We start from the raw sequence: 17,323 nt of genomic DNA, 5'->3' as shown, positions 1-17,323 counted from the left end.
TAGTTGAAAACTGTGTGGCATTTCTTTTTGTCATAATCATCTTGACAATATAGCGGTCTATACTGAGGAACTCCAAATGACAATCATTTATTTTGTTCCTATTGTAGTAGCAAACGTCACGGAGTGAAGTGTTAGTGATTTTCCATGATGCCATGGTTCACTAGTAGTGAATTCAGGCCAAAACCGAATGGATGTCCCTGTTGTAAGATAGTCCATATTCAAATCTAGTGGTGTACATTGATGGTGTGACTGCAGTGGCAGTATTTACGGTAGGAAACTGGTAAATTACACAAAGGAATAAATAAGAAGGGACTTCGCAGATACCGTTTATGTCGCCATGGGGGCAAATGTAGTGCAGTTATACTGGCGAAATGTGCCTGAAAAGCATACATTGACTGGAACAAGGTGGCGCAGTTAAAATAGTTTCCAGTATTAGGGAATTCTCGTATATTTTCTAAGGCGTGAACGGCTGGCGGTACGGAAACATTATGAAGATAAACCATGCAGGTGTGCGATTGATAGATATTTGGCAGGTTGTTTTATCTGTAATCTTGCATTAATTAGAGTAAAATAAGGTATAGAATGGACACGTTTCTAATTTACAACTGAAGTTGTATTGAAGTCTTTGGAAAGTTGGGGTAAACTAATGACTTCTAGCGAGAATCGCGCCAGGGTTTGACAACCACTCGGTCAAGTAAGGACCATAGGCTTGTAACACTATGTTAACTGGCCTGTCAATTATTGTAGCGCTGATAATGACCATGTTTCACTTGGATAATTGGTTGACCTTTGTATCTACTTGGCTGTGGCCATGTGATATCGATTTTCTGACAAAAGTGTATGCGGTACTTGCATTTGGCTATGGAAATGTGACAAGATAGTAGCTATGTGAGCATCACTTAACACAATGCATGATACCGCATATAACTGTGACCACGAACTATATAAATAAAGGTAACGAAACGCATTCTTTTCTATTTAGAATTAAAATAGAGAGCGTTTCTATTTGAAATACTGTTTTTTTATAAATATTTTTCTGGTCTGGTTTGAGAAAAGATTTTCATATCCTGAACAAAGGCGTGTCTTGGGTCATGAAATCTATGCTGGAACAGTCTCGCTTGATCCGAGTACCAAAATGCACTTAGACTGCTGTGGTGGCCTAGTGGTTAGAACGGATGCGGTAGGACGTGTGTTCGAAAATGGTACTAACAGATGCCTCGTGAGGCGCTCGGCATTAAGAGTTAATGTTATGACTGGTCGGCCTAGTGTCAGGTTAGTTTAGGTGGTACATCATGCTACATGTCGCCGGCATGATGACCCAGTGCTAGACATCACTATAAACTGCCATACTGCCGACATCGTTGCGATATGCCTGCAGAATCGTGAAAGCTACGTTAAAAATCCAAATGTCACACACACACACACACACACACACACACAAAACGCGCTTAGATCAGAGCACAGTTTCGTCTACTACCTTACTGCTTCGTGCCTTTCAGTAGCGTTGCAAGCGATCCCCATAACCATGCCGTCTTGTGTTTGTACAATTTGCAAAGTTAACGTATATTACCATACCATGTACCTCCTACGTTCCAGTTCCAATATTGCAAAAGACGTTTCAAGTACTGTCAATATAGCTAAATTTTTATTTGAACATACTTATGCAAATGTTAATGGCTCCATGTAGGGAATACATCATCTGAGAGTTATAATATCCATCTAAATAAACAGATGAGAATATGTCTCTGGCATTAATATATATCTTAGTTACCCATCTGGTTGAAAAATATCTGAAAAGCAAGTCTTAATCAGAATTAATATTCGTTATACTGCCATAGAAACAATAATTTGACGCTATCATAATTTATGCAAAATTGGCAACCTATTGTTCTCAATCATTTGGACTAGTGGAAATAGAATCAAATGTTCCATGACAAGATTGCAAGATGTCATTAAGTTTCTGTTTTCGGTTAGAAATACTTAAAATGAAAAACTTAGATTGCAGTAAGTTTGTTGAATACCAGAGTTGAGTGGACTTCCACTACATTTGTCTCCCTTTCTTCAAACTGAAAATGTACAGAATTTGGCAACGTGATTCTGATATTTCGTGAAAGTAATAGTGTTGTGTATTTTTATAATTTCTCTTCTTGCATCTGAAACAATTAGATTTTGATATTTAAAAGTAAATTAACGTTTAACCAAATGATGACTCCTTTCCCCATTTTTTGTGCGTTTATGTATTAATGAAGTCGCGAATTATAATATTGTATCGAATCGCAAAAATCAAAACAACAGACTACAAATTCTGAAATAAAAATGCACTCTTAGACAAACAGGTCTTCGTGAAATTGAACATTGACATAATCCCAAAAAAATACAGGCTTCGGGCTCAGCAGTTCTTGTTTGTTTACTGGCATTTCTTATATATGCTGAGATTGGTTATTTCATATGCTAGCGCTTATATCTCGAATGACTAATACTTCCTTCAACGGTGTGCCAGATATTACAGTCAGCTTATGTCTATTTTGATATCTACCCCTACTTTGATTGAAATAGATTCGTCTTAACATCTTAACGAGTATAGGTATCGGCCGGTTGCCCTAAATGAGAAAATGAAATATTACATTTATCCTATTTACCATTTTCAAGTATTTTAATGCATGAGCTCTAACTCTGCTTGTATAAGGGTCTCAAGAACTAGGAAATTATCTCCTTGGTTAGCATAGTCCAGTGCTGTCCATCCATCATTATCTTTCTCTAGTATCATTTGTGGGTTCATAATGATCGCATATTCAACTATCGGCAGGTTATCATTCCCTGCTGCAATGTGCAGTACGTTGGCACCATTATTGGTCCTTGCGTTGATGTCTAACCCTGCCTGTATTAGAGTCTCAATCACAGAAACACTGCCTCCTTGTGCAGCGTAGTGCATTGCTGTCCGTCCATCATTGTCATTCTGTAGTATCACCGGTATGTTGATTTCGATCAAATATTTAACTATCGGCAGGTTATCATTCCCTGCTGCTAAGTGTAGTACGTGGGCACCTGCACTGGTCCTTGCGTTGATGTCTAACCCTGCCTGTATTAGGGCCTCAATCACAGGAACACTGCCTCCCTTTGCAGCATAGTGCATTGCTGTCCATCCATTCTTATCATTCTGTAGTGTTAATGATGGAATGTTTTCGATGAAATATTTAACTATTGGCAGGTTATCCTTTCCTGCTGCTATGTGCAGTACTTGGCTATCATCATTGGTCCTTGCGTTGATGTCTAACCCTGCCTGTATTAGGGCCTCAATCACAGGAACACTGCCTCCCTTTGCAGCATAGTGCATTGCTGTCCATCCATTCTTATCATTCTGTAGTGTTAATGATGGAATGTTTTCGATGAAATATTTAACTATTGGCAGGTTATCCTTCCCTGCTGCTATGTGCAGTACTTGGCTATCATCATTGGTCCTTGCGTTGATGTCTAACCCTGCCTGTATTAGGGCCTCAATCACAGGAACACTGCCTCCCTTTGCAGCATAGTGCATTGCTGTCCATCCATTCTTATCATTCTGTAGTGTTAATGATGGAATGTTTTCGATGAAATATTTAACTATTGGCAGGTTATCCTTCCCTGCTGCTATGTGCAGTACTTGGCTATCATCATTGGTCCTTGCGTTGATGTCTAACCCTGCCTGCATTAGGGCCTCAATCACAGGAACACTGCCTCCCTTTGCAGCATAGTGCATTGCTGTCCATCCATTCTTATCATTCTGTAGTGTTAATGATGGAATGTTTTCGATGAAATATTTAACTATTCGCAGGTTATCATTCAATGCTGCTATGTGCAATACGTGGTTATCATCATTGGTCCTTGCGTTGATGTCTAACCCTGCCTGTATTAGGGCCTCAATCACAGGAACACTGCCTCCCGTTGCAGCATAGTGCATTGCTGTCCATCCATTCTTATCTTTCTGTAGTGTTAATGATGGATTGTTTTCGATGAAATATTTAACTATTGGCAGGTTATCATTCCATGCTGCTATGTGCAATACGTGGGCACCTAAATTGGTCCTTGCGTTGATGTCTAACCCTGCCTGTATTAGGGCCTCAATCACAGGGACACTGCCTCCATGTGCAGCAAAGTGCATCGCTGTACATCCATCCCTATTATTCTGTAGTGTTAATGATGGATTGTTTTCGATGAAATATTTAACTATTGGTAGGTTATCATTCCATGCTGCTATGTGCAGTACGTGATTGTCATCATTGGTCCTTGCGTTGATGTCTAACCCTGCCCGTATTAGGGCCTCAATCACAAGAACATTGCCTCCCGCTGAAGCATAGTGCATTGCTGTACATCCATTCCTATTATTCTGTAGTGTTAATGATGGATTGTTTTCGATGAAATATTTAACTATTGGTAGGTTATCATTCCATGCTGCTATGTGCAGTACGTGGTTACCATCATTGGTCTTTGCGTTGATGTCTAATCCTGCCTGTATTAAGACCTCAATCACAGGAACACTGCCTCCCTTTGCAGCATAGTGCATTGCTGTCCATCCATCCCTATTATTCTGTAGTGTTAATGATGGAATGTTTTCGATGAAATATTTAACTATTGGCAGGTTATCATTCAATGCTGCTATGTGCAGTACATGGTTATCATCATTGGTCCTTGCGTTGATGTCTAACCCTGCCTGTATTAGGGCCTCAATCACAGGAACACTGCCTCCCGCGGCAGCATAGTGCATTGCTGTCCATCCATTCTTATCATTCTGTAGTGTTAATGATGGATTGTTTTCTATCAAATATTTAACAATCGGCAGGTTATCATTCGCGGCTGCTATGTGCAGTACATTTATACCGGCATTGTCTCTCGCTGAAATGTCTAAACGTGAATGTTTTGGGAATTGTATGATACCATCATTAATGTCTATTTGTTCTGAACTAAGTGCCTTCATAAGTTCTTCATTTTCTGCATATGCTAGAAAATGAACAGCGGTGCGTCCCAGGTTGCTTTTTCTGTGTACAAGTTCTGGGAAGTTATTCATGAGATACTTCACCATATCCGTCAGGCCGTAGCGACAGGCAATATGGAATAGGTTAATATCATGATGATACGGTGAAATCTTGGGATGGGAGATGCAGTTCTTGATAGTATTTGAAAGATTCTTTTTGTTTGTTTTTCCTATACTGACTGTAGCGTTTATATTTCCTCCTTGAAGCACAAGCATTTCCATGACTGAAACATTGCCCGTTGAAGCAGCAGCTAGCATAACAAAATCATCAACCTTTCCTCGCAACTTGATGAAATCATTCAACATAGTTTTTTCTTCTGTAAGGCAGGCATTGGTGGTGGCTATCAGGATTTGTCTGGCGGCAACGTCATGGTCTTGTAAGCAACGCTGATAAATCTTTTTAATAATACCTTTAACGGCTAGTGTACTCTTTGCATTGACTAAGTGGATCAGTAGACTGTGCCCATCGGTATCTGTTTTGGACAAAAAATTGAGAACATTATCCCCGAGAGTCATTGCATCTGAGAAATGATCTACAAAATGCTGGTTTTTCCAGACGAGTCCTTCTGCAATGCTTTTAAACGAATCTCTTTCACCGGATTCGAGGCCCTCATTGAATCTTTCGCACAGAACTCTAAAATTATCATCACATATCATTATCTTGAATCTTAGGAAATCTTCACCATCGAGTCGGTCAAGCTCATTTGCAACGCAACACATTTTTGACAATTGTTTCAAAGAACAATGTTCTAGTATTACATCTGGGTAGTCTTTCCCAAAAGACACGAATACTGCTGTTTCGATGCAGTCATGTTGAAACTTGAATGTCTCTCTTTGTTTTATGTATTCAAGTAGTGTACCGCAAAGTGAGTGACCAATATATTTCAATTCTTTAATATTCAACTTTTTGAGTCCACAGTAATCAAATAATGATTGTAGTTTATTATATAGTTCCTTTTGTTTATTTTCTAAAGACAAAGATCCGCCAGATAACATGAGCAGTACAAGAAACGTATACATTTCGAGACTTTTCTTTGACATGTCTTGGATCTCTTCAGTAAGAAACATGTTGTTTGAGAAGATTTCTTTCAAGTCTACTGACAGATTTTGAATGGAGCCAGCTATTTTGCAGTTCTGAGCAAAACCGATTACGTTTTCCATTTCCACGATATCTTCAGTTGCAGAGGTCTCGTTTCTATCTACACATTTTGGGACATATTTCTTCAGCATTTGCTCCCTTTCTGCTTTAGTTAGACGGTGTGGCTCAGCACTGATATCGACAACATTGGAATTAAACATAAAAACGGCTTCGTTTCTACGAAGAGATAATTTGATAAAGGACGCAATTTGAGTCCTAATGCAAACTATTAGGAAAATAGAGCTTCCGCTGAATCTTGGGTGAATTAATTCTGAGATCTTTTTCCATCGATCAAGATCTGTTTCAGAGACTCCATATTTTCCTAGGACATCATCTAGAAAGACAACTAACTGTAGCCTTGTATCAACCATGTCATCCCACTCTTGTGTATTATTGATCTCTACAGGTGCTATTTCTTTGTCCATTTCGATAAGATCTGCTACAAGAGACAGAGCTAGATAAGTCTTTCCTTCTCCTGGTTTTCCCATCAGCACAAGATGTTTTTCTTTCAGCAGGGTATCTCTGGCATGGGCAAGTGCTCTGGTTCTAACGTGGACATCAGAATTGTTCCTTTTATGTGATTCTATTCTTGCCCTCATCAGATCTGTTTGAGTAATCAGACAGACAAAAATTTTCAAAATCGTCAAATATATGCAATATAATATGTATAGTTATGTCATGCTGCAAGTCGAAAAAAAAAAAATAATAATAATAATAATAATAATAATAATGGTAATTATAATCAGCTTTTTACTCGACATCATTGTCATCGATGTCGAAATTGTTGTTAATTTGTTGTACTAGATAGTTATGATTTATATGCAAATGATTATAACTTTTTTACGGGTGGGGAATCATTGACAAGGATTTAATCCCTTTTTGTGCCCAACGTTTGTTCTAGTATGTCTATTCCTTCCATTATGTCCGCAACTGTTCCGAAATTTTCTCTCGTTTGATTGAGTCCACAACTTTTTATTCCTGTATGTCCACTTATTCCATAATGTCCGCATCAGTTTCTTCCAAGATGTTAACATGTTCCTGTATGTATTTAATTATTTCTTTCAATAAACCACGCGCTCCAATATTTCAATACATGTTTTGATATGTCAGCAACATTTTTTGATACAATAAATCAGCGGGATCCATTATATTCTCAAGGTTTTATTTAGATATATCTGTACTTTCATTTATCTCTGCAGCAGTTTGGTTCTATATCTTCTCAACTATTTTACTAAACTGATAGTTTCTATATTTTATCACGTTCTATAATGCCATTATCTTTCTTCCAATATGTCTGCTCATTTAAATACGTCTGCAACTTTAATTTACAATATTTCCGCGAGATATAGTATTTTCGAAATATTCTATTCCGATATATCTGTAAGCTCAGATAGGTCTGAACTTCAATAATGTCTGCAATTGTTTGTTCCGTTTTCATAAAATGATTTTAGTCAATGCATATCATAAAATAAGACAGTTAAATCATTTGCAGTAAAACAATTTGTCGTGGAATAAATTATTTTATTTTTTTGATAACCCGCAATTGTGGAAGATGAAAGGTATAAAATTCATATTTGTATACATGTACCACGGCAGAGCTCCCATATACTTGAGGTTCTTGTTTACACCACATACGCAGCTGGTAACCAAAATATAATTGCGGGATAGGTCTAAACTACGAAAATTTGCCACTAGTACCAGGTTATATAATAATTAATTTCTTCTAAAATCTATATCGGCGTAGACTAATCTTTCTATAGAGGATAAGAATAACACTTTTAGAAAATACACTTAAATAAGGAGTAAGGAAAGGTCTCGGTCTATTACTATCAATGTGACAAAGTTCAGAAATTGTATACACTACATATTTTCCTCTACACTGACCATATTTCGTTAGCACCAACACCGGCAAATAATGGTAGTATTGACAGAGTTAAATTTGAACCATAATTTTGCTTTCTTTCCTATTTCTCGAATATTTTATTAAAGTTATTATTTTTTTCATGAATTATATGACAGTTTCTAAATCATACCACGTTAAGTTTGTTGTTAAGGAAGCGAGAGAGCACACTATAATCATACTTCCATGTTGTACTAAATTGACTCCATCGCATTTGGATTGAAGATTATTAAAGATCAAGACAATGAATGGAGATATATTGGACAACCATCAACTTAGTTAAAGGTTTATTTCAGCTTTGAACGATCAACAAGTAGTATCTTTTAGATGCAATCATCTGGCAGATTCATCATCAGCGATATAAAGTAAGTTGCTATATTATTTAGATGCAATCAACTGGGAGATTCATTATCATCGATATAAAGTAAGTTGCGATAGTATTTAGATGCAGTCAACTGGGAGATTCATTATCATCGATATAAAGTAAGCTGCTACAGTATTTAGATGCAGTCAACTGACAGATTCATCATCATCGATATAAAGTAAGTTGCGATAGTATTTAGATGCAGTCAACTGGGAGATTCATTATCATCGATATAAAGTAAGTTGCTACAGTATTTAGATGCAGTCAACTGGGAGGTTCATCATCATCGATATAAAGTAAGTTGCTATAGTATTAATGAGTTTCATTTATCCTTCCGCTTATTGCTTATGGTCACTATATCTCCTCTGTTAAACCGTTTTTCCCATGACAAGATCACCTAGTTTATTTAACGTTTACGATGAAACTTACTCCAGTAGAACTCCACGAAAAGTTGTTTTATTTGGACTCTGGAAGCTTGCATGAATAGAGATATATTGGACAACCATCAACTTAGTTAAAGGTTTATTTCAGCTTTGAACGATCAACAAGTAGTATATTTTAGATGCAATCATCTGGCAGATTCATCATCATTGATATAAAGTAAGTTGCTATAGTATTTAGATGCAATCAACTGTCAGATTCATTATCATCGATATAAAGTAAGTTGCTACAGTATTTAGATGCAATCAGCTGGGAGATTCATCATCATCGATATAAAGTAAGTTGCTATAGTATTAATGAGTTTCATTTATCCTTCCGCTTATTGCTTACTTTTTTAAGTTTAATGAGTTGATAACAGGTACATCTTCTGACGTAACGAGCATAAATGAACCAGGTTTCAGAGCAATAATTCGAACTCCAAGATTTTATCATAATTGGATCGGAAGCAAGCCAAAAGAGGGAAAATAACTTCTATAAAACCTGTGGAGGTATAGCAATGTATTAACATGCCCATCTTTTGATAACACCACAATAGTTGCCAAGTTTATATATATATATATATATATATATATATATATATATATATATATATATATATATATATATATATATATATATATATATATATATATATATATATATATATATATATATATGTGTGTGTGTGTGTGTGTGTGTGTGTGTATTACATCCAATATCAGGTTAATAAAGGGGCAATGACTTTATCAACATCTGTGCCTAATATCTTTCAGCCAAATGTAATAGATGTTTGTTAAGAAGCCTGGAACAGAAGGATGGTTTCTGCTGAAATGTCTTCCACTATCGTGGCTTGCATATGTTCTAAGAAATCAAAATGTTTCTTGGTTTCCCTAATTTTAGTATTTGTATCCATATTGGTATGTCACAACAGCACAATTTTCCCAATACTGTCTCGCATCAATGCTGTGTCAAAATGGGTCATATTCTCCTGAGATGTTTGTAGGTATTATTTTATAATGCAAATTAAGTTGTTAAATTATATTCTTAATTATTTGTATAACCGTAGGCATATAAAGTGGCAAAATGTATAGAAATTGAAAGACATTCAGGGTTGGATGATTTCTGATGAAATTGATCATATTCTTTTCACCTGTTAATGTGACGACGTCGGTTTAAGATATATATATATATATATATATATATATATATATATATATATATATATATATATATATATATATATATATATATATATATATATGGCAAAGCAGCCATGTATAATGGCCAATTGTAGCATGTGCTTTAGTGTGGAAAAATTTAAACTATAGAACCTCTCTTCCCAATTTTTTGGTCTAATTCTGCTGAGCTATTTTGTTTTGTGATGTCACTGAAATATTTTGTCATCTTTAAATTAGGAAGGATAGGAAGAAAGAAGTGGCCATATATCTGAATGGCCAGGAGTCTAGGACAGCACTCAATTAAGGGGTTAAGGGGATAGTGAAACCCACTAACACTTTCTTTTCATCCTAAGCCTCAGTGATCCTTTTTTATCATTGTAACTATTGACATTTCTTTTGAAAGTGAAACACTGTTTCCAATAGACACTTTAATTACTTTTGTTTTCTTTTTTCTGCAATTTAATTTTTCACTTTCTTTCTTTCTCTTTTTCATACCTTGATGCTGCTGAATTGTCAATCCTGTCACACATTTACAAATATTCTGGCTCTATATTTGAATATGGAATTCTGTCTGTCTTGGTGACAGCCACAGACATGGACTCCATTGGATAATTGTATAATTGGCTTTTCGATACATAATTTGTCAAATGTGCCAAGCGGTTTCACAGTGCGATTCCAAACACTTATATCCTCATGCTCCATAACTGGTAAGATTGACACCGATAATGTAAAGCTTTTCCAGGAATCGTAACTTTCTCAACACCAAAAAAAAAACTTTCACTATGAATTCTTCCAATTCAGTATTTCCCGACATTTTTATAGGAAGTTTTATTTATCCAGAAAAATGAAAACCTATTTCCTATGTCGATATCAAGATCACGGTCACCTTTTTTCACGTAGCAGAACGGCATAGTTTGACTTATAAAACAGATTATCCACAAAATTACAAATATTTCTCCAAACAAGCAGTACTACACGTCTTTCTTATTCTCAAATTTAATTGCTTCAGAAACTTACTTCAATGAGAAAGTAACCACTACTCGGCCAGTCAAAATAGCCAAAACATATGGTCCGATATCTCACCTGGAAAAAGTTAACTGTTTTTTAATTTGTCTGGTTTTATCTTTCAGTCATTAGTGATATATTTTGATGGATAACAAAACATCAACAACATCATCTTACGCCTTCGCTTTTTACTAACCGTTATCAGAGTCATGGCATCACCCGACCACCGTACCCCATCCCACCCCACCCCACACCTAAACAAATCTTCTTGGATTTACATTGATCTCAAAAATGACCCCTGGCAAACAAGTAAAACGAAATCCTCCGTAAAAAAGAAATTTCTCATTCCTAAATTAGCCAGCCTTATTGGACGTATGATCAGCAGCCAGCATGAATTTGTATAAAATTGAAAGCCAGGATGCTGGAATTCAAATTAAGCCACATTTCGGTAAGTGGTCTTTGAGAAGAGTCATCTCAAAGTTTGTCAATGTTTAGTAAATTAAATTTCTACCATCTAAAACGGCCTCTTTGTGATGGTGATTTCCGTAAAGTTCTGTTGAGAGTTAGCTCTTTTTAAATAAAGATGTGTCCATCTACTATATTTTCCTACTTTTAGTAATGTTGGATGGCATATGGGAATCATTGACATAAACAGAAGAGTCCTTTATACCAGGACGTTGGATGCCTAGTTTTTATTTAAACGGGATAGTTGGTTTTTGATGAAGATCTTGAAAATGGTACATTATTGGAGGATTCATTAAGCACGTGAGGTCATAGCAAAAACTCACTTGCCCGTGCTTTTATGTAAGTTTCAAAGCTAGATAAGTAAGCATATGCACCACACCATCGAGAAAATCTTCAAAAAAGAGCAACTGAGCCAAATGATTCTTAGACAAAATAGTCTTTGGAAACAAATCAAGTTTCCTGACGAATAAGACACCATTGGCCTTTATCAGCGGTGGCTAAATGAGTCCATTCCAATTACGTGCACCCCTTTCGATCACGGTAGAACGGTGTTCAAATTTGAACAACTTCATTTTCATTGCATGTGTGGTTTTCCACCATACCCAATGAAATTCACTGACCCGAAGTACTGAATATTCTGATTGATCCGCCAAGGTGTAGATAGACTAACATATCGGAACCATGGCTAGCAAAGATGAATGTGGACATACATGGACACAAGATAGGACTCAAGTTGGTATAGTGGAGCAGAGCCTTTCTTATAACGTTGCTACTTTGTTTTTATTCAAGTAGTACATGCAGACTTTGAAATGGCCAGTCACCCTTTGTAGCCTCAAGTCGAGCGGTAGAAATAATTGCCACCAAACCCTGTACTAGCAAGTTTTAACACGATGACATATTATACACACAAGAAATCTCTCTCTCACCAATTGTAAAATACCAATAGAAAGCACTCTCTATTGAAAGATAAGGGTTACACTATTATATGCATGCCTAAGGAGATATATTGTTGTTTTCCTATTATTAACATAAATATTGATTTAAACATCAAAATAATTCAGATGAAAAATCCAACAAATGTCTGCATACAATAAAATGACTGTTGCGTTTTAAACTATCATAGTAGGGTTTCTTTACAATACAGAATTAAGGTATAGAACTCATTTCTGAAGAGCTTGTATCTATACGTTGAAATATGGAACCAAACTTTTCATCATTTGCTCTCTGAATGTATCACTTTTTGCTATATAATGACAAAGTCATAAAACTGATTCAGCTGCGACTGAATTGCTATTGCGTGCACATCGCACTACTCCCTTTGGTTCTCGTGGTTTTGTGCAATTCATGAATGATTGAAAAAAAGGTCGGAAATAAACTAATTATTATTTTGTTTCTTTCTTTCCTTCTTTTTGGAATGGTAAAACACTTTGGGTAGTGAAATCGATGTCTGTTTTTTATTTTCCTTTATTGTCCTTTTTAGTACATGTGTGTACACTAATCAGTAAGTGACTCTTGGTAGACAACAAGCTTTCATTAGGAAATTATTTAGCTAGCTCATATACATTTTGCCAAATTTATATATTGTTCGCAAAGTGGCAATCTGGCGACAAACTGACAGCCAAAACACTGCGTATCCATACAATTTATTAATATATAACTAAACCGTCGGAATGTACTGAAAAAGTTTTGCTTGCGTAGTTGTCATACATGTTTAGTTGTCATTAATCGGAGTGTAGTTGTTATACATGTGTAGTTGGCATTAATCGAAGTGTAGTTGTCATACATGTCTGGTTGTCATTAATCGAAGTGAAGTTGTTATACATGTGTAGTTGACATTAATCGAAGTGTACTTGTCATACTTGTGTAGTTGTCATACTTGTGTAGTTGTCATACTTGAGTAGTTGTCATTAATCGAAGTGTACTTGTCATACTTGTGTAGTTGTCATCAATTGAAGTGTAGCATCTTTTGCTCTCATTTTAATTAGAATCATTCTGATGATTAGTCCTACATATGGGTACAGAAATAAGTCCTCAATTTGCCCATAACCCAAGGATATAAACCTTATATACGAATCAAGAAAACAATTAAGCAGCTTATTATAAACAAGCTTATTAGTACATATACTGCTGCTTTATATTTTCATACCGACTGCAGCATATAAATCGTAACTGCTTACTTACCTATTCTTTTCTCTAATTTACATCTGTTTATCTTTTGACCTGAAAATGTCGAACAGAATCGAAAATGAAATAATTTTCCGATACAAATATGTTTATTATTAGTCACATCGCTTAAATGTCCAAAGAAAAAAGAAATGTCCCTCCACTGGTTGAAAGAGGATTTGTTGTCATAAACTATTTAGGTATTAAGTAATTAACAAGCAGTGTTGACTCTTCTCATAATAAAAAACAATGAAATGAATAAAATAGAAATACTGCCTTATAATATTGATATCCTGTCTTGATAAACAGGTCTGCATGCAACATTTAACAGATGTCACTCACGGATGTGACGTACTATAACAGTGTACTGCCAAGCCCTCCAGGACTACTATGCAAACATTTTACTTGACCCTTAACCTAAAAATGCAAGAGTGCTGGAAAAACTTGAAAGAAGGCAAATTTCAGTATACAATCGCAGTTCGTTGATGAACATAGGGTTAGTGTTTGGATTCCTGATGTTACGTATGAACTAAACAATTATTGTACGAACTCGTATTTCACACTAACGGATTATACTTCATTTGGTCCAGCATTTTGTAAGCTCATATCTGGCTGAATGAAGTAAAGACAGATGACTAATCATTTTTCATTAAGCGTTAGTAATGTGTGCTGAAAGATATCTTTTCTAAAATGTCGTTTAGATGTACATAACTATGACAAGTATAACCCGTGAGCAAGAATTAGTTAAAAATTAATATCAATACAGCAGAAAAGTCAAGCACTCGTCTGGCATCGTGGTGCACATCATTTGCTGAATTTGTGATAAGAGCCTCTATTGGATATCAAAGAATATCGATGCAATACTAAGTGGCTAAATTAATTTTAGGGAATCATTGAATGTGCCAAGGTTTTGTATTTCACCAGACAGTTTCTTAAATGGATTCTGCTGGGTTTCATGAATAGTTATAAAATCATCTACTTCATCTTCTCAGTCTTTTAGAAGTTAATTGAAAAATTAACTCGGGTCCCCTCTTCAAAAGTTAGAATGCATATATAAACTGCTATGATCACCATATATGAAATGATGTCTCAAGTAGAGAAATAAGGTACTGTGTTTGGATCGTTATCAGAGATGATTGTTCCCTCTACCCAAGAGAAGGCTAGATTTTAAATAAACAATGCTGATTCGTTTGTTGTTTGCCAAGGTTTATTTCAACACAAGGTATGTAATGCTACAATTATCAGTCTGTTAAGAATCATCTGCATGGCCTGCAATGGCCCCTATTAAATTTTCAAAGCACACTAATGACTAAATTTGGACCAAACGTGTTGGGTTTATTATGTAATATATTCATTATGTAATAATTCATCAGGGTGGTCGCAACGTTATAAACGTCTTAAAATTCATAACCCCCCCCCCCCTCGTCTTTGATTCAGAGTGTATGGGGTTCATGGCGCTCATAACATTCCTTGCACAACGTTAAACCAAGACGTCACTGATAGTGGATGCCATATTTTATGTAACCTGGGCAGATGTGTAAGCGTCAACCTTTATAAAAAGTCGTTTCTACATAGTACTGAAGAGAGACCATGATAAATATAGCATTATCCATTTATATACAGCTGCATACTTACTTGATTCAATGAGAGTCAGCCTGTTCTCCAGTCTTTTTATACTTTCTGAAAGAGAATGACCAAAGATGTGACACAATTAAAATAAAAAACATTAATTTAGGGCTATCCTGTAGGCACGCCATAGTACAACTATAATGAATAGATTATGAACCTATTTTATCATATACCGTAACGAATCATGAATGTGATACACAACATACCTATTATACACTCCATGCCATCCAGCATCTCGGTCCTTGACAAACAATCACTAGGCTCTGAAAGAGAGCAGCTAATATATTTATACCAAAGCAATGCAAACGTTCTCGTTTTATAAGGGTTGTAACCCAAGTAAAATTTCCATAATTATAACAGCCATAATTGTTCCTGTAAATAGCAAAGTATCAATTTTTTAATACAATCTATATTAATATGTTACTGAGAACGATAGATATATATATAGACAGATAGACAGACAGATAGATAGATAGATGCTAGTGCAGGTTAAAAAATTAACGATTTAACCAAGGAAATGATATATAATATCAAAAGGTATTGTAAACGATCTTATGTCAGATTTAAATCTTTATAACCATCTCATTTCATTCAATTAATTTTAAAGGATCAATCTTAAACTAAACCTGCATGAGGAGATGACTTTCATGATTTTCAACCACTATTAATAGATAACCAACGCGCGAGGTTCTGTATACATACATATATATATATATATATATATATATATATATATATATATATATATATATATATATATATATATATACGTTCTCTGTATGCATCATCTGTTTCTGCAAACAGTACGTGTTTAGATCACACTAATGTATTTCATGTATTCTTTGCTCCTAATGCATGGCTAAACCAAACAATGAGCTGGCTAGTATATCTGAGTTCAGGTTTTCGATTCTACATTGCACATGCAAACAATGAGCTGGCTGGTATATCTGTGTTCAGGTTTTCGATTCTACATTGCACATGCAAACAATGAGCTGGCTGGTGTATCTGTGTTCAGGTTTTCGATTCTAAATTGCACATACAAACAATGAGCTGGCTAGTATATCTGAGTTCAGGTTTTCATTCTAAATTGCACATACAAACAATGAGCTGGCTAGTATATCTGAGCTCAGGTTTTGCATTCTAAATTGCACATACAAACAATGAGCTGGCTAGTATATCGGTGTTCAAGTTTTCATTCTAAATTCCACATACAAACAATGAGCTGGCTAGTATATCGGTGTTCAGGTTTTCGATTCTAAATTCCACATACAAACAATGAGCTGGCTAGTATATCGGTGTTCAAGTTTTCATTCTAAATTGCACATACAAATAATGAGCTGGCTAGTATATCTGAGTTCAGGATTTCATTCTAAATTGCACATACAAACAATGAGCTGGCTAGTATATCGGTGTTCAGGTTTTCATTCTAAATTGCACAAACAAACAATGAGCTGGCTAGTATATCGGTGTTCAGGTTTTCATTCTAAATTGCACATACAAACAATGAGCTGGCTAGTATATCGGTGTTCAGGTTTTCATTCTAAATTGCACATACAAACAATGAGCTGGCTAGTATATCGGTGCTCAGGATTTCATTCTAAATTGCACATACAAACAATGAGCTGGCTAGTATATCGGTGTTCAAGTTTTCGATTCTAAATTGCACATAGAAACAATGAGCTGGCTAGTATATCTGAGTTCAGGTTTTCATTCTAAATTGCAGCACATACAAACAATGAGCTGGCTAGTAGATCTGAGTTCAGGTTTTCATTCTAAATTGCACATACAAACAATGAGCTGGCTAGTATATCTGAGTTCAGGTTTTCTATTCTAAATTGCACATACAAACAATAAGCTGGCTAGAATATCGGTGTACAGGTTTTCATTCTAAATTGCACATACAAACAATGAGCTGGCTAGTATATCGGTGTTCAAGTTTTCGATTCTAAATTGCACATAGAAACAATGAGCTGGCTGGTGTATCTGTGTTCAGGTTTTCGATTCTAAATTGCACATACAAACAATGAGCTGGCTAGTATATCTGAGTTCAGGT

General features: G+C 35.6%; 1 protein-coding gene across 1 annotated transcript in view; it reads right to left on the bottom strand.

Annotated features, from left to right (window-relative positions):
- Positions 1-1,692: 1,692 nt before the first annotated feature.
- LOC149781880 (uncharacterized) overlaps positions 1,693-17,323 on the bottom strand; it is a 43,366-nt gene continuing 27,735 nt past the window's right edge. The window contains exons 3-6 of the mRNA XM_089935022.1: positions 15,477-15,533; positions 15,277-15,321; positions 13,660-13,698; positions 1,693-6,750 (exon numbers count right to left, since the gene is read on the bottom strand). Coding sequence (XP_089791148.1) covers positions 2,654-6,750; positions 13,660-13,698; positions 15,277-15,321; positions 15,477-15,533 — 4,238 coding nt within the window. The 3' untranslated portion in view covers positions 1,693-2,653. The remainder of the gene's footprint in view (positions 6,751-13,659; positions 13,699-15,276; positions 15,322-15,476; positions 15,534-17,323) is intronic.

Source organism: Sinohyriopsis cumingii, chromosome 15 (genome assembly GCF_028554795.1).
Source record: "Sinohyriopsis cumingii isolate HCF-2022 chromosome 15, ASM2855479v2, whole genome shotgun sequence".
In the NCBI taxonomy this organism is placed as follows: domain Eukaryota; kingdom Metazoa; phylum Mollusca; class Bivalvia; order Unionida; family Unionidae; genus Sinohyriopsis; species Sinohyriopsis cumingii.
This window is presented reverse-complemented; position numbering and strand designations above follow the sequence as displayed.